Below are 27,690 nucleotides of genomic sequence, written 5' to 3'. Positions count from 1 at the left end.
TTGGTTGATTCATAAATCCGAGTATATTTGGCATCCCCTCATACAAAGGTGTCGTTAATGTATTCTTATTAACGATTTCATATAAATCCGAAGCTATTTGGCATTCTCTTATAGCAAGGTGTCGTTAATGTATTCTTTTTAGCGATTTCATTATCTAAATTGTTGCTATTATTTATTGTTTTGTATACAAGTTGTGGAATTTTCTATTATATACATATTGTTCAAAACTATAAAATTGCTCACCAACCTTTTTGTTGAAAAAATTCTATTTTATGCAATGTTACAGGTTTGAATTTAGGTTGACTCGAAGCTTGAAGAAAAACGTAATCAAGACTATTAGGTTATTAGCAAAATGAACAATATACTATTTGCTATGTTTAAATTCGGTTATTGTATAAACATGTTATGTGACTTCTTATGATTTTGTGAAATTAAATAAGTTGATTAAATATCGTCACTTTAAATAGTGTCTTGTGTATTTGAGCAATCCGTTGCAACGCGGCATGTTCCGCCGCCTTTAGTCGGGGTGTGACAACAAAGATCACATGTCTTTTGAATTTGAAGAAAAGGGCATTGTTTTTTTTTTCAAAACAAAAGATCGAAACGGGTTACTGGAATTAAAGAATTCAAATACAAAAGAAATAAATTAACAAGTGATAAACCATGAATCATGAATCTTTGTTTTATATTAGAATGAAATCAAGAATTCAAAATCACAATTTAAAAATAAACCTGACTTGAGATTTCACATGTGAAGGCTGCCGGTACCCTAATCAGTTTGTCTCCCACTAATTCCAAATTTTCAATTAAAGTGATTAAATAATTAAACAGCATGAGTTTAATTTTTATTATTCAGAACAAAATTAAACTTGGGCTCAAAAAAGTTGAATTTGGGGCACTAAAAAATATTCTAAATGAGTCACTAAAATTGTTTTGGATGGGGCATTTGAGTCTTTGGACCTACTATGTTCCAAGTCTATAAAGGGAACTATGGATTTGAGTGGGTGTCAAACCCCCCCTCCCCCTCCCCAACCCTAGATTAGAGTAAATGATAATCCCTATTCTCTAGTGGAAGGCACTAACTGCTCTTTACGTCAACGTCATGCTAACTTTCTCCTTTCTCTTTAGTATTGAGTTGGCTCTCTTCTCTACCCAACCTCAACCTCCACACACACCCCTTTGCAAGCGGCTCCCGTGCTTGTGGTTTTCTTTCCTCTTTCTTCTCCATATCATAAGAGTGTAATGGTGTCACGTCCTTGCTGGAACACGATTAATGAAATAAGTAACCTAGAGAATTAAAGTAGAGAAAATATGATAATATAGTTGTTTATGGGTTAATTACTCGAATGCATCCCATAGTTTGCGCCAATTGCACGTATTCTCCCTACATTTCTATAATTAATAAATGCTCCTCAATACTTTGAAGTGGGTAACGCTTATGCTCCATAGCACGAATGACCGTTACTTTGTCAGTTAAGTGTATCTTAAACATTCTTTCTACCCTTAGCTGAAGGTCAAAAGATTATAAAACATATATATGGGGTCTATCTCTTTTATAATTTAAATAAATAAAGTAAAGTGAGACCCTATTACTTAATCCATCATTCTCTATGTTTACCCAGACCCAACCCCAACCTTACCACACCCAAACCTAGCCTTACCCCTCCCTCATCATCTTTGTCACTCCAACATCATGGCAACTTATTTCACAATTTTGGGGACATCTATAGTCAGTGACATCTCCAACTCCCTTTTCGACACATCTTCAGCTCCGATAAGATCTACAATCGATTCGAGGTCTAAACCATGAGGTTTTTGCACACATTTACAGCCGCAAAAGGTGGGGAATATGATGCGTGACCCACTTGTTTTAATATTAATTTTATTGTTTTTAGTTTATTTATTTTTAATATTTTATTAATAAGGGTATAAAAGTAATTTTTCACCCACTTAACTAAGAAACTAACTTCCATCCACACTAGGGAGGACATGTGTTACCCACATCATAGTATTGAGGAGCATACATGTAATATTAGAAATGCAGGGATCATACATTCATTATTCACGCAAACCACATGAAACACCGTTACTTTGTCAGTTAAGAGTATCTTAAACATCCTTTCTACCTTTAGCTGAAGGTAAAAAGATTATAAAACATATATATGGGACACATCTCTTTTACAATTTAAATAAATAAAGTAAAGTGAGACCCTATTACTTAATCCTTCATTCTCTATGTTCACCGAGGCCCAACCCCAACCCCAACCTTACCACACCCAAACCTAGCCTTACCCCTCCCTCATCATCTTTGTCACTCCAACATCATGGCAACTTATTTCACAATTTTGGTGACATCTATAGTTGGTGACATCTCCAACTCCCTTTTTGACACATCTTCAGCTCCGATAAGATCTACAATCGATTTGAGGTCTCCATGAGATTTTTGCACACATTTACAGCCACAAAAGAAGGTGGGGAATATGATGCGTGACCCACTTGTTTTAATATTAAATTTATTGTTTTTAGTTAATTAATTTTAATGTTTTATTAGTAAGGGTATAAAAGTAATTTTTCACACACTTAACTGGGAAACTAACTTCCATCCACACTAGGGAGGACATGTGTTACCCACGTCATAGTATTGAGAAGCATACATGTAATTTTAGAAATGTAGGGATCATACATTAATATTCGCACAAACCACATGAAACATCGGAGCAATTAACTCTTGCTTTATTGTTTTAGTTATTTGTAATATGTCAAATTTGAAACAAAACTGAATTTTAAATGATATAAAGTTTATTAAAATTTAAAATAGACTAATGTGATGTGTTCCAAAAATATTGAAGTTTAAGTGGAAGTTAGATATATCATAAGGAAAAAGAAAAACAAAACAAAATATCTTATTGGTACTCTTAATCAAAATATTAATTCATAATGTGTTTATTACTTATTGCCTACCTGAATGTACTATTTTATAGCAAATTATGAACAACGTTTGATCACATGGAATTATTTAATATTGTACTTTCAATCCTATTTTTTTTCTTTGAAAATCACCTGGTTGTGTGAGATCCCCAGAAAACTGAGGCTTATGGATCTCATTCACATGCCTCAAAATCAAATTTTGAATCATCTTCATTCTCTTTAACGTCATTCGTCACAAGTGTTGATTCAACTATTTTGAATTTGAAACAAAACATGATTCATACAAAGCAGCCACACACACAGACACAATAAATCTTGAAACTAAGTGGGATTATTCAAAACATAATATTAATATGATTGTTCTTGAGTTTAACAAAAATAAGTATTACAAACTCAACTAAACATATTGAGATTGCTGAGGTTGCAACCTTAATTTAATTAGTAGCATATATTTGTATCTGTTGATTTAATGATTTAAACTCCCACCATTAACCACTATACAAAGTGCTAGGCATCCAGATCATTTTCATTTGAATCTGCACATTATATAAATTAAAATTAACCATGATAAATGTACTAGTATAAGTAATAAATTACTGAATCATTTTCTTCTTAGTTCTTAAACAGAATCTTGAGCAGATGGATTCAGTTCCTGATGTATAAATATCAAAGCGTTCTCGTTTGTTTCATGTTGAGGCGGAGGCGAACCATCCAATGTTCCACATGAAATTTGGCATGACATTCCTGCAATGCAACATATAATTTTAAGATTAACTGAATTCAAATATAATCCAAAAAGAGGGAACATGTTTTTTGGACTCATGCCAAAGTTCCAATTCCCCACAAATTAATATACTGATTTGTTTTTCTAAAATTGTAGGACCATGCACAGAGGAAAATTCTTAATATTTAACCTTTTTAACTCAAGTCATGAATATTATTATCTACCATTTGAAGATTACAGTGGTCCTATAGACGATGCAGATGAACATAGTAAATGGTCTAATGTAACACGATGAAAAGTAGTAACGTAAATAGCGAAAAGTTACCTTGGAAGAGGATGACAACGAAGACGATGATGGTGAAAATCATGGCAAATAAACTGCTACTTGAGGATGAATTAGCCTTTGAAGCTTTCTTTTGCGCGAGTAGAGCCTTCATACGCTCCATCCTGGCCCTCTTAATCATGGATAGTTGAGCAAGCTCCTTGATCAGCTTCTGGTCTGCAGCATCCAAAGAAAGAGCTCGTTGCGGTCGTGGTGGTTTTTTCGCACTTCGGGGTTTCTCTTTCGTATTAATCTCCTCTTTTGGATCATCATCCACACTCACCAAATGCTCCGGTGTTTCATTAGCATTCGTCGCACTTAAAACATCAACACAAACTTGATGTTCCATAGGAGAATGATGTTTTGAGTCAATTCATGCAAACAAGAAACAAGTTCATAATTACCACATCATATGTATATGATTAATAAAGCCAGCTTTACTTGAACTTAAAGACAAATCAAAGAAATCTGGTAAACATGTACAAAATCATTTGTGGTTGATAGGAAACTAAATGTAGAATTAACCAACCATAAAGTTAGATTTTGTGAGGATTCTAGCAAGCAAAAAACTATTTATCTTCAACATATTAGAGATTAAGAAACTCAACCTACTTTATGTATAAACAAAATAATTAATGAAACTTTTCAATACCTTTGATGAATAATTAAAAGTGGAGAATTAAAGCTCTAATTTCAACTGAGTGTCATATCAACAAAAGAAAAAAAAATCAAATCAAGTATTGATTTTTTTCTTTCTTGTTGTGTTTTGTATAAGAGTGATGAGTGTATAATTTATATAGAGGCCACACGAGGGTTTGCCAAGAACAGGAGACAACCAGGAAAGTGACTATTAATGTAAATTCTTCTTTCTGCATGTTAAGTGTTAACAATTCAATTTAATACAATTTATTTTTGAATTCATTTTAATATTATATTTTTTGAATTTATTAAAATATATTTATTTGAATTCGTTTTATTATAGTTTATTTTGATCAGTATACATTATAATATTAATAAGTTTTTAAGTGGTAATCTCACTCACAATTAACTACTATTTTTCAAATTCTTATAAGTAAACAATTCATCTAATTATCCATGATCCATTTAAAAACATATACTAAATATAGTTTCTGTTAGCATTATTCATGCATTTTTCTTTTCTTGAAAAAACTTTTGAGTATATAGCAAGTATTAATTAAGTTATTAATAAATATATATCTGTAATTTTTTTTTATGTGGTAGGGGCACATTTCTCCAATTTTCCGTTAATTATTTAATAAAAACAATTTGCCATAGTAAGATAATCTTTGGAGGATGTATAATATCAAAAGGTGACCCGTAACTGCATCATTTATTTTTCATAAATAAAATTAATGCAATTAAAACAAAGTAAAGTTAGGTCATACACAAAAGTGTGATTTATGGCTATCTCCAATGTTATATTCCTCCTACCTTTCTTTCACTTTATTTTATAGGTCTATATATAATCACATTCAGATGTTAAAAAGCTTATAAGTGCATCATTAAATCCATACTGGATATTATTTGTTCCCATAAAAATTAAACTATTATTTTAACTAATTTATTTGCTATTATAATTATTAATAAATTGTTCTTAAGTTAATACACGGTTTAGTTACATTAAACTACTATATAAACTTATAATTATAATATGAACGTTGTTGAAAGATTTTAGGGTTTGCAAATGATGTTAACAAGACAATCTGTATTTATAATACAGTCCATTTCTTTTGTTTTCTTTGCATAAAGATGGGGAAATAGATATTATGTGAAACGAGATTTTGCAAAAATCATATTTGATTCGAAGAATAATTTAATTTAACCACTATTGCTTATCAAAATATTAATAAAGTAAAAGCAGGATGTAAAAAACCATCACACAGTTTTTTTTATATTTCATTTTTTTTTGGCTTGAGGAGTAGTGTTTTTTTTCTAATAAGAAAATAAGTTTAAATGAAAGATAATGAGAAAAGCATATTAATAAATTCAATAAATATGGGTAGGGAAGGCCGGAAGGGCATGTGAAGAAACACTAAGTGACCCGGGGCAGATTACGGATAATCTGGGGGTTAAGTAATGTTTCCCATGAGGATGAGGTCCAGCAGAGAAGGTTATTCTTCAGGTGACCTGCAAAACAGACACCGTAAGCTCGTCAGTGAGAAGGGGGGGTTCCTCCTTGTGACCACCCTCCGGCGTGAGAATCAGACTAGATTGCTCTGAATATAAGTGTATATTAAGAGATTGCTAGATAAGAATGAGATATCAGATGATGTCCTTACCATTCCAAGATGTTGGAGTATTTATAGCCGAAGGTAGGTTTCCTAGAAGGTACAGCCAGCTGAATAGTATTCCTGTTCTACCAACAGTGGACTACGCACAGGCCATGCTGGTTGGTGGATAGACTACGGCCGACAGTAACAAAGTCGGCTGTACACTGTTCCTTTACTGCCGGCTATGCACTGTTCCACCAACTGTAGGCTGCGCACGTCCCATAGTAAGGGTTGGTGAGTAGGCAGCGGCTAATAGTGACAAACAGTACTAGAGGGTGCTCCTCCTCGTACTGTTGTCGGTGAGCTGTCACCCTGTGATTGGTTCATGGGCTGTTCTGGTCAGATCGTCTATTCTGCCCATACCTTAGTAGGTATAGTACAAAAGATCTTCCAGAAGCATACGGACTGGCTCATTTAGGCGGGAGTATTCCCGCCTTGCTCATTCCTTCATGTGACTACTGAAGTAGCTAGTGCCTTGTGCGTGTAGCCTTGCTGTTAGTGCGGGTAGCCTTCCCTAATGGCTTGTATCCGTAACTGCGGGAACAGGCGGGGTACTTCACCATTGGGAGGCTTTCCCTGCGGGTACAGCTGGCGTACTGCGCGTAAGGTTTTCTCTGAGCATGGTGGGTCCTGCGGGAGCAATTGGTCGTCGCGCAAACGTCCCTGTTCAAGGTGAGTCTTGCGGGTCCAACTGGGCTCTGCTGGGACCTACCTCTTCAAGTCCCCCCAGTCCAATGTTCTTCTCATGAATTATTAATAAGTGAGGTGAACTTTTGGACTAGCAAGGGGTTTTGAAAAGGGTTTTTAGTTTTAAGGTTTTCCGTGGGGATTCTTTCCGCGGTTTTCCTGATGTCACGCAGAAATTCCCGACTTTTCTGCTTGATATTTAGGTATGAAGCGGGTAGGTTTGTAACCTCCTCGCAAGTCAGGAGCGTTGAGTCCCACTTGTGTGGATTCTCCATGGGGTTTTGGTAGTTTTCAACATAGTGATCAATTATGCTAAAACCACCAATTCCATCTTGGAGTTTCAAACAATATAGTTCTCGACGTTCCCGTCATGCGGGGATGTTATTCCCGTTTCCGCAAGCATGGCCCAGAAGATCCTTCTTGGTTTGAATTCCCTGCAGAGTGCTAAGTATGTGAAGGGTTTTGCCTTGACACTGTACCCGCACTTGTCTTACGGTTACTTTACTTCCAAGGTATTCCTGGTGTCAATTCCCTGCGGGTGCTAAGTATGTGAAGGGTTTTGCCTTGACACTGTACCCGCACCCGTCTTATGGTTACTTGGTTGCCAAGGTAAGGGGTATTTTCCCGCTTACTTTTGAATCTTTTTGAATTTTTTTGAAATTCGAAGAGTTGGTGAAAGGATAAGAACAGTCCAAACTGCTGAAACGTCGTGTGTGTCAGGACGTGCAGGAAGTTATGGTGACGTGACAGTACCTGGTCATTCCAGACGCTTTTTCAGGCGCGTGGGCGAGATTTTTCGGGCGCGTGGCCGCGAAATTAATGGTACGCGTCCTTTCAACAGCTGTTGCCAGCTTGCATTTTGCCACGTGTCATAGTTTCATTGCACCTTCGATTTCTCTCTCTTCCGCATTAAATTCATCGCATTAATTGCGATTAGTATATAAAGGGGGAGAGGGTTCTTTGTAATCCACACTTTCACTTCTCTCTTCATCTTTCAAACGATTTCCGGTGAATACTCATCTTTTCAGTCGAGCATTCTCTTGAAATCGTTTTCTTCTTTCATATCTACAAGATGTCGTCTCACGATCTTGAGGCTACAGCCCAGGAGGCTGGGGTGTACGTCGATGACAAGAGTACTGCTGGTGAGTGCCAGTGTGCTCTGCCTGTCGATCTATATCAGTACATCGTCAGGAAGTTCATGCTCGAGTCTCTCGAGCCTGAGTTTCCTGAACCCCATCAGACGGTGTATGATGCCCCCAGAGGCAAGATCGGGGTATATGCTGCATTCTTTGTCTATGGGAATCTTAGGTTCCCATTGACAAAGTTTGTGTACCGTGTCCTAGAGAGGCACGGTGTACACCTGACCGAGGTGCACCCGATGGCGATCGCGAAGATTCGCCACTTCGAGTGGGTGTGCCGGATTCTGGGCATTGAGCCCTTCGTCGACCGCCTGATGACCTTCTACTCTTGGAGGTGCATCCAGGGGTGGTATACGCTGATAACCCGAATCAAGGGTTTGAAGATGTGCGCAACCGAGAGCAGTCTTCGTTCGTGGAAGCGGGAGTTCATCTACATCTCCGCTCGCGCCATCCCCCTTGCCATGAAATTTAAGAATGGGCAAGCTCTCCCAAGCCTTCACGCCTCCAACTACCAGGAGGCGGAATGGTTCTCGAAGATATCCCGAGTCCAATCTCCGGTTTACCGGTTTGCGGAGTCCGGGATGGTGATGCTCGGGATGAGCCGGGTGTGGAAGGGTGCTGATGCGCGAAAGATCCCGATCATCCTCGAATACGGTTTGAACTCTGTTCCTTACGGTATGCTCTGTTTCTTTTTGTTGATTTAGAATCTCTTCTAACTTCTTTCTTGTTTATTTCAGAGGGAAACGACTTGCAGTCGCTCCTGTATCCGCGGGAGGCTGACGGTCCCGCTCGGATGGGTACTCGTGCTCTAGATGAGAACGAGTTGCCCATCCTAGAACAAACGGCGGATCGGTTCGTGGAGGTCTACCCGCTAAGCCACGAGATCCTGAGCGCCAGGCGGCCAGGTAAGGCGCTATTCAACCCTCGACCCCTCAATGTTGAAACCTCTGCTGGAATTCCTCTAATCTTATGTTCTGATGAGGAATCCGCAGATGGTCCTCCGTTGGTGCGGAAGAAGAAGGCTGCCGGCGGGAAGGGGAAGGAGAAGGTGGCCTCCACTGCCGATCCAGTGCCTCGGTCTGACTCAGAGGCCGAGAGCGAGGAGGTGGCGGGGAACCCCGGTGGTGATAAGACCACTGCTCCAGAGGCTGCGACGATTGTCACCTCCGGAGAGCCTAGGATGACAACGGTGACCGGCGTGAAGAGGCCGGCTCCATCGGGTTCATCCCCGCCTGTCCGCACTTTTAGGCTCAAGAAAACCCGTAAGTACAAACTATATTTTTAACTGCATAGCTTTCCATCATTAATACTTCTTCTTTGTGCAGGCGTGGATGTTGACGCATTCCAGGGTGGAGCGGGGAGGAGTACCCCCCCGCCCATGACGGTAGGCGGGGCGGGGGGAGAAGGTGGCCTCCACTGCCGATCCAGTGCCTCGGTCTGACTCAGAGGCCGAGAGCGAGGAGGTGGCGGGGAACCCCGGTGGTGATAAGACCACTGCTCCGGAGGCTGTGACGATTGTCACCTCCGGAGAGCCTAGGATGACAACGGTGACCGGCGTGAAGTGGCCGGCTCCATCGGGTTCATCCCCGCCTGTCCGCACTTTTAGGCTCAAGAAAACCCGTAAGTACAAACTATATTTTTAACTGCATAGCTTTCCATCATTAATACTTCTTCTTTGTGCAGGTGTGGATGTTGACGCATTCCAGGGTGGAGCGGGGAGGAGTACCCCCCCGCCCATGACGGTAGGCTTGGTCAGCCTACCTGAGGCGACGACCCAGGCGGCTGCGCCTGCTTCCGCTGGTTCAGTTGCTCATTCCATTGAGCCAACTGTTCCAGCTGTGACGACATCACCGCCGGTTGTCAGTGCCATTCTTACCGCATCTTTTACTGAGCCGGCGGTTACTTTTGCTGCGGACTCCGCAGCGGCGACCGCGGCGGACTTCACCATGCCTCCTCCGTCATCGACATCGACGGCCGATCCTTCAGGTATGCATGGGGCTTCTCGCCAACCTCTGCCTCCTTCCCATCTACCTGACCTCTTGGACGGATTTCCCTTGGGTTCAGGTGACGGGTTTGGCGGCTATCGGCCTGTTATTGACCCTACAGGTGCGTAGGGTTCTCTTGGCCTATTATTATATATATATATTTTTTTTATATATCATCTTTTCCAAACTGCTTTTTGTTTTTTGCAGTGTCGGATTCCAATGAAGTGTATGTTCCACGATGGAACATCCGCCGAGGAACAACCCTTCGCACACCTGTGGAGTGCGTGGATTGGGCTCGTCACGCAGCTCCCAGTGGTGCGTTGGGGGAAGCCATGGCTAGCTACCAGGAGGGTAGGCTAACCAATGAGCTTCGGGTTCTCCTGGCCCGGATGCAGCCGCGCGTCGAGCTGCTTTGTCGTGAAAACGACAAGTTAATAGCAGCTCGCATTCAAGAAGTAGCTCAGGCGCGGGCTGTCCGGGAGGAGAATAGGAGGCTCTCCGCCACGGCTGCGGAGAAGGAGAAGGCGTTCAAGGCCCTTGAAGTTGAGGTTCAGGCTCGTCTCGAGGCCCGTTCCAAGGCTACCCAAGCTGTTAACGAAGAGCTTCGGCTGGCTAAGGAAACTGCTAGGAACGCAACTGAAAGGGCCACCAAGGCTGAAGCTGTTGCTGAGCCTCTACGCCTCGAGAAGGAGGAACTTAAAGCTAAATTAGAGGCGCTCCAACAGGCTCAGGATGCCTTGGCGATGGAGGACGCGAAGAAGCTCCAAGAGATCCTGGACCAGAGGGGCGTGCTTGACCACACTGAGCGGAAGCTAAAGGGCGTCGAAGAGGCTGCTGCAAAGGAAGTGTTGCTTGCCAACCTTAATAAAAGTGAAGCCGAACGCGTCTGTACCCAAGCTCAAGCCGCCCTCCAAGAAGCTCTGGTTGCCAAGGAATGGCTTCTTCGAGAAGCGTTGTCTCAGGTAAGCTTTTCATGTCTTTACGCTTTTCTTTGTAAATAGAAAAGGTTTTGATACTTGTATTTTTTCTTTTTTGTAGGTTGTGCATCGGGTCTTCTCAGAGACGTCTTATGACGATGCTATGAGCGCAGCCCTCAACGCTTCTCATGAGGATGGGGAAAAGGCCGGCTTCCTGCTTGGTCTAGGGTTCGTTGAGAAAGGCATCCCGCCTTCCAACTTCCCTTTGTATGATGTGGATACTGAAACTGTTTATGACCAAGCAGTGAACCAGTATGCCGCCTTCCCGCATCCGGTGGTGGAGAAGGTGAACGAAGTCGCTGCTGCTGATGATGGGCTAGCTATCCTTAAAGCTTTCCTTGAACCACCACGCTTTACTGATGGAGCGGGTCCAAGTGGAAGTGGTCCTGAAGCTTGATTCTGAAGATCCCTTTCCACCATTAGCGTAGATTTTTGCTTTTGTATAGCTTCTTTTGTATGCGGGTATGCACCCAGCAATCTTTGTAATATTTGAATTTGATGGAATAAAGATTGTGTTAGTTCTTTGCCTTGTTTATTTTACGCATGTTTTGATCTAACTTAGCAATTTCTTTAGTACTTAGATAAGTCAACTTTTTAACGTGGCAAATTATAAGTTTGTTTCGCTTCCTCTTTCATGATTGTGCGGGTATGACAGTCACTTACACTTAGTCGGATGGCTTAACTTTACTTATATCTGACCTGCGTGGAAGTTTTCCTCATCTTTTCCTTTGAAATTTTCTAAGTGTTCAGAATAAGTTAACCTTTGGACGTGGTAGATGATAGGTTGAAGTTTTGCCTCCTTGTTCGTGATTGTGCGGGTAAGACCGTCACTTGCACTTACAAGGATGGCTAAACTTTACTTACATCTGACCTGCGTGTAGGTTTTCCTTAAAACTTGAAATTTTTACCGTTGTGTTTATGCGGGTTTTGCCGCCTTCCACACGTAACGACTTACTTCTTCCCCCATTTATGCGGTGAATACCGACACATCAGTGTGGGAAGTTCATAAGTATAAAGGTAAGGCTATCAACACATTGTGAAAGGAGAATCATTTCCATTAGAAGTGGCTCTAGGCTTTTTCTTTACAAGTTTGGAATTGATCTACATATAACATTTGCGTAATTGAGCTCCATTCCATGTTCTTGGGATGGGAGTGCCATCGAGCCTTTCGAGCCGGTACGCGCCCTTTCCCAGAACTTCTTTGATAATGTATGGCCCTTCCCAGACCGGGGCCAGCTTTCCTGGGCGTTCTTGGTTCGAAGCCTCGTTGTTACGCAGTATGTAGTCTCCTACATTGAAGTTGCAGAGTTTTACCCGCGTGTTGTAGTACTTTTGCATTTGTCGCTTGTAGTTCTCTTCACGCACTGCGGCTAAGTCTCTGCGTTCCTCGGTTAGCATAAGATCTAACCGTCTTTCCGCATCATTGTCTTCTGGCTGAATCGAGACCCTTGGTGAGGGTAAACCAATTTCGACCGGGACCATGGCTTCAGTGCCATAAGTGAGACTGAACGGGGTTTCTCCCGTACTGGCCTTCTTCAGCGTTCTGTTTGCCCAAAGGACGTGCGGAAGCTCGTCCACCCAGCCGGATCTGTGTTCCAAGAGTCTTTTCTTTATGCCTTCGACGATGCTCTTATTTGCTCTTTCCACCTCACCATTACCTTGCGGGTGTGCCACTGAGGTAAAGGTGTGGGTGATTTGAAGTTCTTTCAGCCACTGTTGCAGCTTCTTGTCAGCAAAGTTGGTGCCGTTATCGCTCACCAAATTCTGTGGAAGTCCAAAACGACAAATAATAAATTCCCAAATAAATTTTTTGATATGTTTCGCGGTTGTTTTGGCTAAGGGTTTTGCTTCTATCCACTTGATGAAGTAGTCGATGGCTACCACTAGGAACTGAACATTTCCTGCTGCTGTAGGAAATGGGCCTGTCACATCGATGGCCCACTTCTGAAATGGCCATGAAGAGGTGACTGGAACAAGTTCATTCTTCGGGCGGTGCGTGTTGGGTGCGTAGAGCTGGCAAGACCTGCATTTTCTGATGTATGCCAGCGCATCCGTATGCATCCCCGGCCAAAAGTATCCCGCGTTGTTTAGCTTAGCTACAACAGCGCGGGGACCTGCGTGTACTCCACAGATGCCTTCGTGTACTTCCCTTAGGAGGTAGTCAGCATCTTGGTTATCCACGCATCTTAAGAGTGGGCCAAGAAAGTTACGTCTGTAAAGGATGTCATCGATGAGTTGATAATTCAGTGCTTTACAGCGTAGTTTTCTTGCCTGTGTTTTTTACTCTGGTAGTGTACCTGCCGCAAGGTATTTTATTATTGGTGTCATCCACGTTTCTGTGCCGGTTTGGATGACACAAATTTCCTTGTGCGGGACCGAAGGTGTCTCGAGGAGTTCAATGCGGATGTCCTTTCCTAAGTGGGTGAAGGCTAATGATGCAAGCTTGCTTAACGCATCCGCAGATTTGTTTTCACTTCGCTTGACGTGTATGACTTTGCAGTCGTTGAAATCGCGCATAAGGGATTTTGCTTGTGCGAGGTACAGGGCCATTGTGTCGTTCACGGCCGTGTACGTCCCGTTGATTTGATTGGCTACTAACATGAAATCCACGTGGGCTTCCAAGTTTTTCACTCCCATCTTACGCGCAATTCTTAGCCCAGCCAAGAATGCCTCATACTCGGCTTCGTTATTCGTACTTGGAAAATCCAGTCGAATAGCGTAAGTGTATTCTTGGCCTGCTGGGTTGGTTAGTTTCAGCCCTGCGCCTGAACCCTCGTTACTGGCTGCTCCATCAGTGTAGAGACGCCAGACATCATTGATGTCTTGTGCTGGAGAGGGTTGAGCCTCTTCCTGGCACTCTTTTTCCCGCGATGCAGGCACTTCCGTAATAAAGTCGGCCAAAACCTGGCCTTTTATGGCTGGTCTTGGCTTATACTTTATCGCGTACTCCCCCAACTCAATTGCCCATTTGGCTAGGCGTCCCGATAACTCGGGTTTGCCTAGAACGTTTGCAAGTCTGAAGTTGGAGAGAATGGTGATTGGGTGACCCTGGAAATATCGTCTTAACCTGCGTGAAGCGTGTATAAGTGCTAAGACTAATTTTTCGAGGGTAGAGTACCGGGTTTCTACGTCTGTTAGGATACGGCTGACATAATAGATTGGCATCTGGATGCCTTTTCGCTCTACTAGCAGGACTGCCCCGGTTGCTCTATCTGTTGCGGAAAGGTATAGGATTAACTCCTCTCCCGCTTTTGGTGCTGTGAGCGTTGGGAGTTCGATCAAGCGTGACCGAATCTCCTGAAAAGCTGCTTCCGCTTCTGGTGTCCAGCGGAAGTGCGTTTTCTTTAAACAGTTTCTCAACGTTGACACGAAAGGAAACGACTTATCCGCGTGGTTTGCCAAAAAGCGATTAAGTGCCACTAGTCGTCCATTCAGTGTCTGAGCCTGTTTGATGGTAGTAGATGATTCCATTTTGATAATGGCTTCGACCTTTTCAGGGTTCGCTTTGAAGCCATCTTTAGTGACGATGACCCCCAAGAACTTCCCTTCTTCCATTCCAAAGGCACACTTGCTCGGGTTGAGCTTCATGTTTATCTTCCTGAGCGTGTTGAAAGTTTCTTCGATGTCTTTCAACATCGCTTCTGCGTCAAGGCTTTTGATGACCAAGTCATCCATGTAGACTTCCAAGTTCCTCCCAATTTGGGCATGAAACTGGTTGTCCATCAGGCGTTGGTATGTGGACCCGGCATTCTTAAGTCCGAATGGCATCATTTGGTAACAAAATGTGCCATCGGGCGTCCGAAAAGCGGTTTTGTCCTTATCATCAACGTCCATGTGGATTTGATGGTACCCCTTATACGCGTCCAGGAAGCATTTAAGGCGAAATGGTGCCAACGAATCCACCTTAAGATCAATTTCGGGTAACGGATAACAATCTTTGGGGCATGCTTTGTTCAAGTCCTTGAAATCTATGCACATGCGCCATTGTTTGTTATTCTTCGGTACCATAACGGGATTTGCAACCCATGTTTGATATCTACTAACGCGTACGATGCCTGCGTCAAGGAGTTCCTTGACTTGGGTTCTACACGCGTTAGTTTGTTCTGGCCCCATTACTCTGCGCTTTTGTACGATTGGCGTAACAGCCGGATCGCATTTGAGCTTATGCTCTGCCTTACTTCGGGGTACACCAGTCATGTCAGCTGGTGTCCACGCGAAGATGTCAGCGTTTTTTTGTAATAAGCGCTTGAGTAAGGTGCGTGTGGGATCAACAACTGTTGGGCCAATGGAAACGGCCTGGTCAGGGTACTTGCCGTTGAAGGCCCATCTTTCTGGTTCGGTGATGGTTGGTTTAGCCATCTTTGGTTTGGGTTTAGATGAGACAGATGCGATGCATACCTGGGGAATGCCGGTGATCATCGCTACACCCTCAGCTGTTGGCCATCCCATCATGCCGTGGACTAAGGATACCACGGCGTTAAATCTTACCATCCCGTCTCTTCCGAAGAGAATGTCGTACGTGTGGTGTGGCTTCCTCATTACGACAAAATCCACGTCTTCTGTGCGTGAGTGATTCCCGTCCGTAAGAGTGACGGGGAAAGATAGGATACCCAGGGGGGTGTTTGTGCTGCCATCGAACCCTTCCATCGAGGCGCAGATCGTTTCCAGGCGTTCCTTGTCTTCGTCATCTAGCTTGTCGAAGAACTGCCTGTACATCACCGTTGAAGAGGCGCCGTTGTCAACAAGAGTGCGAGAAGTGATGTAGTGCCCCAGCTGGCTTTTGATGACGATAGGGCCTTCTTTGCTGGGTCCTCCTGGCACTCGCGGGAAGCGCACCTCAGCTTCCTTCCACGCGCATGGTTCTGTCGTTCGCCTTTTTCTTCCTCTGATCTTACCATGAACCATGTTGATGCTGAAGTCAACGGGCTTTCGTCCGTTGCCTCGGTACCGGTTATCGTTCCTTCCTCCTTTCTTGATTGATGCCACCAGGTGTGCCAGTCTTCCATCCTTGACGAATGCTTCAACAATATCCTTCAAGGATGTACACTCTTCCTTACTATGACCTTTTGTCCCGTGGAAGTCACAGGATTTACTCTGATCCGCATTAGGTCGCTGCCGGATCATTGGAGCTTTTGGCCATGGTAGCTTTTCAGTGGCAAATATCTCCGTGACGCTTTTGGTGAGTGGCGTCCACCGGTGTTTTTGGCTTGAAGGGTGTGTGTTATTTCTTCCGCCAACAAGAGGGTGAGAGCTGGATGAGGTGTCAAAGTTTACCCTTGACTGCCAAATACCTAGCTTCCTCTTTTTGTTCTGCCGGGCGATCCGAACATTGTTTTCTCTAGTCCTTTGCGTGTAGAGGTGTGTACTCTGGGGAAGATCCCTTCCCAGTTGCTTCTCCGTCTCGGCAAAGCGCTTGGCCGCCGTCATGATGGCATCCCATGTGGATGGCATGCCGTCCTTACCCGTCAATGTGCGGATAAGCTCTGGGTATTCGGCGCCCTGGATGAAAGCGGCGCGAACAAGATCTTCACTTATGTTGCCCAGACTTAGTTTTTTGGAGTTGAAGCGAGTGATGAAGTCTAGTAAAGATTCATCCTCCTCTCTAACGCAGTTGAGGATCGTCCACTGTTCTTCAGTATATTTCCTTTGTTGGCTGAAGTGTTGGCTGGACTGGTTCTGAAAGTCCGCCCAATCATATATGTGGTGGACCGGTAAACGATCGAACCATGCCCTGGCCGCTCCAACCAGAGTCATCTGGAACATATAACACCACGTGGGTTCCGTCCAGTTACTGACGGTTGCCCCCGCGATGAATCTGTTCAAATGGTCGTCTGGGTCGGATAGACCATCATAAGTGCCAATGTTGGACATTTGTTTGGCACTTCTCGGGGCGATCGCTTCCACAATGTCCCTTGCAAACTTTGACTTTCCTGCATTTGCAGCAGTTGGTCTGAAGGTTTTGAAGAAGTCACGCGGGTTTCTCTCCGCATTCGTTGGTTTAAAGGCTTCCCCAAAATTTCTTGTCGGTTGGAAGTCCGTTTCCTTACGCTTCCCTTTTGCCTTATGGCGAGGGTTTGCGTCGGTATCGGATTCTTCCCGCTCATCGTCTGAGTACTCGCACTCACTGTTCATATTGAGATGTTGGCGAGTACTGCCGAATTCGTCAGCCTGTTGAACTGAACTCAAGCGTTCATCCAACTCAGCTTGGAACTCTTTCTGACGAGCTTCAGCCCACGCCATAACTTGATCTAGTGTTTGGCGAGGGGCCCTCGTTCGTTTTTCCAACTGGGCATCAGTGAACCCCAGTGGAATATTGTTTACTGCACTTGCCCCGGCTTGGGTAACCGGGGTAGTGTTCGTAAAATTTGTATAACCGCCGGTGTTCCCCCCAGTTGCTGGGGTTGTGGTTACCGGGGTTTCTTGGTCGCTTACTGGCCTTGGGACCGGAGTAACGTTAACCATTTCTTCAGAAATTTTTGAAAAAACTAAGAATTAGTTCTAGCTTTGTCCCACGGATGGCGCCAATGAAGAAACACTAAGTGACCCGGGGCAGATTACGGATAATCTGGGGGTTAAGTAATGTTTCCCACGAGGATGAGGTCCAGCAGAGAAGGTTATTCTTCAGGTGACCTGCAAAACAGACACCGTAAGCTCGTCACTGAGAAGGGGGGGTTCCTCCTTGTGACCACCCTCCGGCATGAGAATCAGACTAGATTGCTCTGAATATAAGTGTATATTAAGAGATTGCTAGATAAGAATGAGATATCAGATGATGTCCTTACCATTCCAAGGTGTTGGAGTATTTATAGCCGAAGGTAGGTTTCCTAGAAGGTACAGCCAGCTGAATAGTATTCCTGTTCTACCAACAGTGGACTACGCACAGGCCATGCTGGTTGGTGGATAGACTACGGCCGACAGTAACAAAGTCGGCTGTACACTGTTCCTTTACTGCCGGCTATGCACTGTTCCACCAACTGTAGGCTGCGCACGTCCCATAGTAAGGGTTGGTGAGTAGGCAGCGGCTAATAGTGACAAACAGTACTAGAGGGTGCTCCTCCTCGTACTGTTGTCGGTGAGCTGTCACCCTGTGATTGGTTCATGGGCTGTTCTGGTCAGATCGTCTGTTCTGCCCATACCTTAGTAGGTATAGTACAAAAGATCTTCCAGAAGCATACGGACTGGCTCATTTAGGCGGGAGTATTCCCGCCTTGCTCATTCCTTCATGTGACTACTGAAGTAGCTAGTGCCTTGTGCGTGTAGCCTTGCTGTTAGTGCGGGTAGCCTTCCCTGATGGCTTGTATCCGCAACTGCGGGAACAGGCGGGGTACTTCACCATTGGGAGGCTTTCCCTGCGGGTACAGCTGGCGTACTGCGCGTAAGGTTTTCTATGAGCATGGTGGGTCCTGCGGGAGCAGTTGGTCGTTGCGCAGACGTCCCTGTTCAAGGTGAGTCTTGCGGGTCCAACTGGGCTCTGCTGGGACCTACCTCTTCAGCATGGGATGTGTGGTTGACAAAGGGTCACCGACGAAAATGGGGGACTAGCACAAATATCATACTTGAAATTTATATATTTTTAGTTGTCTAAAAAACTAATTCTTTTTTTTTTCTTTTTCTTTTTAATAAAACTTAAACTTAAAGGTATCTATGGCTTTATAGAGAAGTTATGATCTTGATAACAAAATTTGTTATCGAAATATAAATCAAGTAAATATTGCAAGCTTTTTCTTAGGTGAAGTAACAAATCGTTACCTTTCAAAGGATGGAGTATATACAATTAATAATTAGAATCATAGTGTCGGTGGTCCTTTAAGTATACTTCATTGGCTATCCTTGGGACCCACAATGCCACCGTGTCATTCCACATGAATGGCTTGTCTAACCATTAAAAAATTGAATAGTATATGCTGAAAGTTTGAAAACTTCAAATAAATGTATTTTGTTTGCTAAAATTAAAACAGAATAACTGGATTATTGTAAAAGAATGACAAAAATGTGTTAGTTGGTAAATGGAAATGAATAATTTATTATTATTTATTTCGTTTTATTCTTTTTTTCACCTTTTATCATCTTCGTCACCAACAACCATTGTTACCGTCACCATCATGGCACCATCGCCTCCGCACATCACAAGCGCCCCTGCCACCACTCCAACCGCCAACCACCACCGCCATTCACCACTCCATCGCCAACCACCATCTTCGCTCGTCGCCTACCACTATCACATACCCCTGTGATCGTCACCACCATCAAAGCATCACACCACCACTGCCCACCACCATCCACCACTATTCCTTTGTATTTTCCTACATACCAAACAATACAGAGCAATGTTTCATTCCATTCCCATATGATAACCAAATAAAACAATAGAATAATAATGATCAATTTCATTCATTTGTCATATAATTACCTCGTCTATTCCATTATCGTATACCAAACTGACCCTAGGGGTATAAATTACACGAATTATATCTCTATTTCTTAATGATTTAATTGGTGTCTTGATGATAGTGTATGATTCATATAACAACTATATCCAATAAATCTCACAAATAGCAAAATCTATCAATAGGGTCTAAGGTGATGAGACGCAGGCAAACCTTGTCTCTATCCTTGGATACAGAGAAACTACTTCCATCGGAACTCCATGACTCTAAAACAAACAACATAATAATAAACAAATAAAGTATAAAATTAAGTATTTAAGTAGTGTAGTATATAATACTAATGAAAGAATTTAAAAGAAGGATAATAAATAAATAGTAATAATAATAATAATAATAAAATAGTAATAATAATGATAATGATAATAATGATACTAATAATAATAACAAATTTATACTAAGTATGTAAGGTTATCACCATAATATATATTTCTAACCAAAACTATTTCTTTTTAAAAGTTTTTAACATTAATCCTATGTCTTCAAAAAGTCTTCTCATCAACCATATCCTAGATAGATGCAAGTCTATCAAATCATGTCTAATCATCTCATCTCAAGTCAAGTTGGATTTTCCTCTAACCCTCATGTCATCTATCGTAATGATTCAAATATGGTCTCTTAATACATTAAAAGTTAAAAATGATCCAATTATAATAAAGAGACAAATAAGCAAACAACAAAGTATGTCGCAATCCCTTTTTTAATGACAAAACCAATCCACTAGTTGTGAAAGTATTTTGTGATTTATTAAAGGGTTTACCTTATAGAATAATACCCAAGTTTTAATTTTGTTCCAATTAGTTCACTGATGTAAAGTTTTGTTTTGTTTAGGTCAGTTAACATGTATTTAGTGTTTCAATCATAGATATTTCACCTGGATAGCAGGTTATATAGGTTTTTGTTTTCAAATATTTTGAAATTGCATAATATGTTTTAAAAATTACAAGAGTAAAGTGTCATTTTCGTCCATGTGGTTTGGAAAATAATACGAATTTAGTCCAGACACTTTATTTTTTACATATGGATCCTCCACGTTTCCCAGTTCTTGCCAATTACATCCAAATCACTAACCTCGTTAAATTTAATCGTTTAGTCATGAGTAGACATGTCTTTTCACTATTTCTTTATTATAATATTTATTTCAGTGAACTTCGGTTTCGTCCTTGTGGTTTGTCCTAATCTGCAATTTTAGTCCAATAGTTTCAAGTTTGCAATTTTCGTCCTTGTAGTTTCATTTCACTTTCAATTAAACCCGAATTTATTAAACTCGTTAAGTCTCGTTGATAACTCATTTGTGTGCCTCTCACGTGACGACCAGTTTTGTTGTTTTACTCCCCAAATAAACCTCAGTTTTAATTCGCAAGCCCCCTCACGGGAGGGGCTAGGGTGTATTTGGGAAAATGGAAAAAAGAAGGAACAAAACTGCCCCTCACGTGAAAGGCACACTAATGGGTTTAACGAACAAACTTAACGGCATTAGGGAATTCAGGTTTAATTGCAAGTGAAATGAAACTACAAGAACAAAAATTGCAAACTTGAAACTATTGGACTAAACCGCAGATTATGACAAACCACAAGGACGAAAATCGCAGTTCACTGAAATAAGTATTATAATAAAGAAATAATGAAAAGACATGTCTACCCCTGACTTAACGATTAAATTTAACGGGGTTAGTAATTTGGATGTAATTGGCAAGAAATGGGAAACGTGAAGGGTCCATATGCAAAAAATTAATTTTTTGAACTAAATTCGCATTATTTGTCAAACCATAAGAACGAAAATGGCACTTTACTCAAAAAGAAAAAATACAAGTAGCACAAAAGGAGTATCGTGATTTTATCGTGTGTAACTTATGTCTTAATGTTAAAAAGTTTGCAATTTTGTCAAGACTTCACAAGTCCTGCAGTGATGCTTAGTGTAAAAGATATTAGATATTTAGTTTATGTATGTTCATATTTTTCTGTGTAATTGTCACCTTTCACTTCATCTCAAACATGAGCTTTTACTATCTAATAATATTGTATTAAAAAATTTTCCTTTTCATGGATATGTGAATTCAGGTTTGTCATTCCACACTAAAATCTTGTTATATATCAGGTGAGTTCAAATCCTCCAAATTGTTAACTATATAGAGAATATCGTGCTAAGAGGTCTCATAAGGCATTGCAGTCCCATCTAATTAAATCCTTCTAGTTTCCACTATTTTTTGCTACGAACGATATATGACAATAATTTTTTTGTTGCAATGTGTGTAATTGCTACACATTTGCGACCCATTATAGCATGGAGAACCTCTATGTTTTCTAGTAGTATACGTCTCTGTGACATTGGATGCTTTTGATGGGTGATTGGTCTTCGGTCATTGGGGTCAAACATTTTCATATGCATCTAATCTAACACAATATATATACCTGTAGGTATCGAAAGAAAAATAACACATATTCCTTCATATAAAACAAGAATGTTTTAATGAATGGCGATATTAATCAAATGTAACTTCATATCCAATACAAATCACAACTACGACTTCTAAAACCATGGGTATTGATAGTGGAGTGTATGTCTCTTTGGATGAAAATGATGTCATGGTTTGAATATCAATCGAAACACTTTTTCAGCTACATGGTATTGTTGTTTAGAGAATAACATGGCTGGTACAACAGCTAGTAAGGAATAATAATTGACAAACTATTATGGTATAGAATAAAAAAGCTTGCACCAAAGGCTATCATAGCCAAAAATATAAAGAGAAGAAGTGTTACTTGACCTAATAGTAATTTTTGAGGTAAAGATTCTACAAAATCGTTTTGACCATAATTAGAACCCAAGATGGGTAAGAACGTGATGATTGAAAATCAGTGGCGGACATACCACAAGGGGAGGGGTAGCCTCCGCTACGGCTCAACTTTTTACCGGTAGTGTAAAAAAAATGGTCGATTTTCGTGTTTCGTTACCGCTGGAAAAAAATAACATTACCGCTAAGATTTTAAACCCAACCAATCTATGTTTTAAACTCAATCAAAAGCCAAAGCCCAAACAAAAAAACTCATTAACCCAACCCAACCAAACCACCTTTCACCACTTCACCTATCCATTTACAACAAAAAATAATAATAATACAGTAGCACTGTAGCAGCACAGCTCTGCTCCACAGTCCACACTCCACACCACCGCCGATGCACTTCCACTGCTCCACACCACCGCCCGTGACCGCCGACAAACCTCCACACCACCGCCAGACAACCACCACACTAGTCACCTTTCACCATCGGTCCACAATTACCGCTCATAGGTAAGACTTTTCAATTTCTTGTTTAAATTAAAATTAATTTAGGATTTAGGGTTTAGGTTTAAAATAGAATTGAATAGGTACTTTGAATTTTGTTTAGGTTTTTGTTAGGTTATTGATTATTGAATAATGGTTATTGATTATTGATATTGGTTATTGGTTATTGATTATTGATATTAGGTTTTTGTTTCAAATTTTGTTTATGAACTTTGAATCTTTGAAGATGAGTAAACAAGCTCTTATTAGCAACCTTTTTACACGTCAAACGATGACATTGGTTCATCTTCACCAAGTTTAAATATTTCAACTTCATGTTCAAATATGGTTGATGATTTGCAAGAAAATGAAGATATCGGTCCAAGTTCAAATATTCCTTCGACTTCAAGTCCTTCAATACGTTCAAAAATCAATTTGGATGATATTCCTTCGGATCCCGCCGATAGACCACCTATTACTAGTTATCATCCTAATCAAATAGATGACGTAAGAAGAGAATATCTTGTTAAAAAAGCTTTTCAACCACTAGGTCATAACTTTAAATGATCAAACTATTCTATTGGCCGGAGACGTTTTAATGTCAAATGGTTTGATAAATATGATTGGTTGGAGTATAGCACTAAACAAGAAAAAGCGTATTGCTTATGTTGTTACTTGTTTAATGAAAGTGTTGGTAATCAAGGTGGAAGAGAGGTTTTTGTTAGTTGAGGCTTTCGTAATTGGAGTAAACCGGGTGCCTTAAAGGAACACGTTGGGGGAAGTTAATAGTGTTCATAATAATTCGGTGCAAAAATGTGACAATCTTTTGAACCAAAAGCGATCCTATGAGTCGAATGTCACTAAGCATAGTAATGAAGAAAAGATTGCAAACTGGTATCGATTATTGGGTTATGTTCGTAGTTCAAGATTCTTGTTAGAAAATAGTTTATCATTTCGTGGTCATAATGAATCTAAAGACTCTTTTTCTAAAGGGCTCTTTCTTGCGATTTTAAAGTTGATTTGTGAGAACAACCCGGTTATTGGTAAGTATTGTTTAGGGAATTCTAAAAAGAATAATAAGTTAACAGCTCCATCAATACTGAAAGAGATTATCGATTGCTTTGAGAAAGAAGTAACCAAAAGGCTTTGTGAAGAATTTAAAGATGATGTGTTTGGGTTGTTAGCCGATGAGTCTAGTGACGTGTCTCAAAAAGAACAAATGGCCATAGTTGTGAGATATGTTGATAAACGCGAAGTTGTTAAAGAAAGTTTAATTGGAGTTGCTCACGTAAATAATACATCTTCTGCAACTCTTAAAGAAGCCATCGTTTCTTTATTATCAAATAACCAGTTGAGCATTGATCAAGTAAGTAATACTTTTCATACTTTTGTTACATAAACTTTAATAAAATATATTATATATGTATCTTTTACTTACAGTGTATAATTGTTCACACAGGTCAGGGGTCAAGGTTATGATGGTGCAAGCAACATGCGAGGAAAGTTTAATGGATTAAAAGCTTTGATTTTAAGAGATAATCCATCAGCACATTACATACATTGCTTTGCTCATCAACTTCAGTTAGTGATTGTGGTTGTTGCAAAAAAACATGCCGACGGTAAAGAATTTTATGAATCTCTTGGCATGGTTGTTAATACGGTTGGTGATTCTTGCAAAAGAAAAGATATGATGTTGGAGTTAAAAAGAGAGAGGGTGAAAAATGAAATTCTTCTTGGTGAGATTAAAACAGGAAAAGGATTAAATCAAGAGGTTTCCCTTGCACGAGCCGGAGACACGCGATGGGGTTCTCATCATAGAACAATCACAAGTTTGTTAAAATTAATCCCGGAAGTTGTTGAGGTACTTCAATTTATTAAATTAGATGGAGATAGTGTGCAACAAAAATATTATGTGAAATGTATTCTATCATATTTTAAGACTCTTGAATTTGTGTTTTATATACACTTGTTGGACGAAATTTTAGGCCTCACAAATGCTTTATCAAAACATCTTCAAAAAAAGAGTCAAGATTTGTTAGCAGCGTCTAAGTTGATAAGCGGGACAAATCGAGCATTGAATAATCTAATTTGACAAGATGTTGGCAAAAGTTACATCTTTTTGTGAAAAAAACAAGATTAAGATGTTAGATATGGAGGAAAGTTATGGTAATCAAAGAAACCGGAAGTATGTCATTACTAATCGACATCATTTTGAGGTTGAAGTTTTTAACACGGTCTTGGATATGCAAATTTAAGAACTTGGAAATAGATTTACTGAGGTCTCAACTAGTTTGTTAGAAAATATGTCGGGTTTAAATCCTTGTGATTCATTTTCCAAGTTTGACATATCTAAGATAGTGGCTTTTTCATATATGTATCCGAATGATTTTACTAACGATGAAAGAGGGTGTATTCCAGGTGATCTTACGACATTTTATTACACTTTAAAGGAAGATGCTAAATTTTTTAAACTGGGTGGAATGAGTGATCTTGCTCGTGTAATGGTGGAAACCGGAAAACACACAACTTATTCCTTTGGTTTATCGAATATAGAAGCTAGCATTGATTTTACCGGTTGCAACTGCAACCATTGAAAGATGTTTCTCTACAATGAAGCTTATCAAGACAGATTTACGCAATCGAATGGGTAATGAGTATTTGAACAATGCTTTAGTTTGTGTGGTTGAAAAAGAAATGTTTGATAAAGTAGATGAAGAAGATGTAATGGCTCGGTTAGTTTAAATTTATTTGTTGTCGTGTTGTTTATATTTGTTTCGTTAACATTGTATTAAATATGGGGAAAAAAATTTGAGCGCTACGGCTCGGTTTCGAGTCTAGATCCGCCACTGTTGAAAACGAAGATAAGATAAAATAAATGGCATCCAATATGACATATAGCATGAAGACTTTGTTTTGGAGGAATATAGGATAATCGTTGTTTTGGTCATATCCACCTAGAATTGTAAAAACAACTGAAAATCCAATGGTGGAAATAAGTGTAGCAACCACCACCAATTGTACCTTTTATTAGTGCCTCACCTTTTAAAGCAAGGGCTTTATGGTTCTTAGAGAAGAGTTCTGATGGTGTTAGGCCTTCTTCATTCTTCATTTCTTTGGATTGAGGTGAAACAATTAAAGATACTTCCTGCATGTGATTTAAATATGAGATGGTTAAATATTGTCTATTACAAACATTTCACTATGTCTATGTGATTTATGTAGAAGAAACTTGTTGGTAGAATAAAATAAAATACAATTTATAATATGAATTACAATGTAGAAAATAATCAAAGCAGTAAATTGCATTCAAGGAATGAAAAGCTACAACTATTTAAGTTAGTTAAACGAAACTGAAATAAACTAGAACAATGGATTATAAATAATAACTATGAATGCTAAATTACTGAAACAAAAGAATGTAAAGTAAATCAGGTGGCGATTAAGGATTTATGCTCAACACAGGTCCTTTAATACAAATTTTGGGCCACTTCATATTTCGTCGATCAATCCCTCCAATTCACATCTTTGTTGAAAGAATTGTTTTTAGAAATCCTTAGATAAGGATTTAGAAAAATACTGGAAATCCCTTTACTCAAGCAAATTGTTGATAAAATCCCAAAATAACATTTTTTTTACCCCATTTTTTTTATCATTCAGAAAAGACAAAAAATAGTTCAGGATAACAAACATTCTCTAGAATTTCTCTTATATCTCTTACCCGGAAAAATAGTACAGATAGGGTATGCCTTTCAGTTCCAAAACCCGTACACGGAACCGGACTCGATTTGTACCGGTAATACCCGAAAACCTGAGCCGGTTCCATACCCGAACCGGGTTTTACAAATATCCGGAACCGGTTCTTTCAAATACTTGATCAATACCCGATATTACCCAAAAATACTCGGAAAAATAATCCCAAAAGGTGCAAACCCTTAAAAAATCTAATATGTATCCGGAAAAAACCAACAAAACCTGAAAATAGGGTTTTTTCAATACCCGGAAATAGGGTATTCAAATATTCGGTTTTAGAATACCCGGTTCTATACCCGACCCGAACCCGATACATAGGGTATGGTTTTTATAAACAATACTCGGACCAGAACCCGACCCGGGTATTGGCCCCGGTCATACCCGAACCCAACCCGAACTTGGGTATTTAAAAAACCTTATTTGTGCACCTCCACACATGCTTCATGCTTGTGTTGGATGTGCCTTGGGCCGGCTGTATTAATATACGTGATTTGAGTGTAATTGGATTTGCTAACTAATTTTGAACGTGGGCTTATTCTATTCTCATTTGAGTGTCATGCTTGTGATTGATTTGTTTAAAAAAAAGTTTAACACTTGGGCCAATATCAAGAAATTGGGCTTCTATACAACTTGGGCTGGACAGGTTTAGTTTAGTCTTTTAGTTGTTTAGTTTAATCTTAATTTGTCTTTTTACATTTACAAACTTAATCTCTCCCGAGCTTAATTTTACGTGAGAGTGTTAAACAATTAATTAAAATAGTGGTAGTATAGACTATACATGTAACTTGATGTTACATATAGCACCCATAATGTAACCAGTAACCCTAATCTACACAATCATTAGACCATGTCAATATAAACATATTATTTATATATTGATTTATTTATGTCAACAAATATATATAGCAGCATCTACTTTTATCATAAATTTGAAAAAAAAAAGTGTTTATTTTTTAAAGTATATGAATTATCACCTGTTTTTTTGTCTTTATCATGACCCCTCCATGTGGGTGTATACTTAACCAATGTCCTTTTCTTTTTTCATGCCTACATTTTTTTATTTAATTAAAATTTATAAAGAAAAAGACAGTTGGTTGCTTATGTGGCAAAAAGCTTTGGTTGGTGTTCGGCTTTCATAAGACAAAACCACATGTATCCATGATTTTAACTTTAACTG

General features: G+C 40.3%; 2 protein-coding genes across 2 annotated transcripts; one reads left to right on the top strand and one right to left on the bottom strand.

Annotated features, from left to right (window-relative positions):
* Positions 1 to 3,536: 3,536 nt before the first annotated feature.
* LOC143612207 (uncharacterized) lies at positions 3,537 to 4,761 on the bottom strand. The gene is made up of 2 exons (XM_077086245.1): positions 3,978 to 4,761; positions 3,537 to 3,672 (listed from the first exon to the last, which is right to left on the bottom strand). Exons 1-2 carry the CDS (start codon positions 4,321 to 4,323, stop codon positions 3,548 to 3,550), a joined length of 471 nt encoding a protein of 156 aa, XP_076942360.1. The 5' UTR covers positions 4,324 to 4,761; the 3' UTR covers positions 3,537 to 3,547.
* An 18,347-nt stretch (positions 4,762 to 23,108) lies between these two features.
* Positions 23,109 to 24,855, top strand: LOC143612202 (uncharacterized). The gene is made up of 4 exons (XM_077086242.1): positions 23,109 to 23,313; positions 23,402 to 23,477; positions 23,529 to 24,129; positions 24,223 to 24,855. The coding sequence occupies exons 1-4, from the start codon at positions 23,109 to 23,111 to the stop codon at positions 24,853 to 24,855; spliced, it is 1,515 nt and encodes a 504-aa protein (XP_076942357.1).
* Positions 24,856 to 27,690: the final 2,835 nt, after the last annotated feature.

This window comes from Bidens hawaiensis, unplaced genomic scaffold, assembly GCF_021521415.1.
Source record: "Bidens hawaiensis isolate Kalapana, Puna unplaced genomic scaffold, B.hawaiensis_p1.1 tig00033894_1, whole genome shotgun sequence".
Classification (NCBI taxonomy): Eukaryota; Viridiplantae; Streptophyta; class Magnoliopsida; order Asterales; family Asteraceae; genus Bidens; species Bidens hawaiensis.
This window is presented reverse-complemented; position numbering and strand designations above follow the sequence as displayed.

Bases quoted from the DNA above. Each gene is read 5' to 3' on its own strand.
- LOC143612207 (XM_077086245.1), bottom strand. From the start codon at position 4,323: ATGGAACATCAAGTTTGTGTTGATGTTTTAAGTGCGACGAATGCTAAT. The intron at 3,673-3,977 runs GTAACTTTTCGC...GTTGCATTGCAG, and splicing joins CGTTGTCATCCTCTTCCAAG to GAATGTCATGCCAAATTTCA.
- LOC143612202 (XM_077086242.1), top strand. From the start codon at position 23,109: ATGGTTGATGATTTGCAAGAAAATGAAGATATCGGTCCAAGTTCAAAT. The intron at 23,314-23,401 runs GTCATAACTTTA...GTTGGAGTATAG, and splicing joins AAAAGCTTTTCAACCACTAG to CACTAAACAAGAAAAAGCGT. The intron at 24,130-24,222 runs GTAAGTAATACT...TTGTTCACACAG, and splicing joins ACCAGTTGAGCATTGATCAA to GTCAGGGGTCAAGGTTATGA.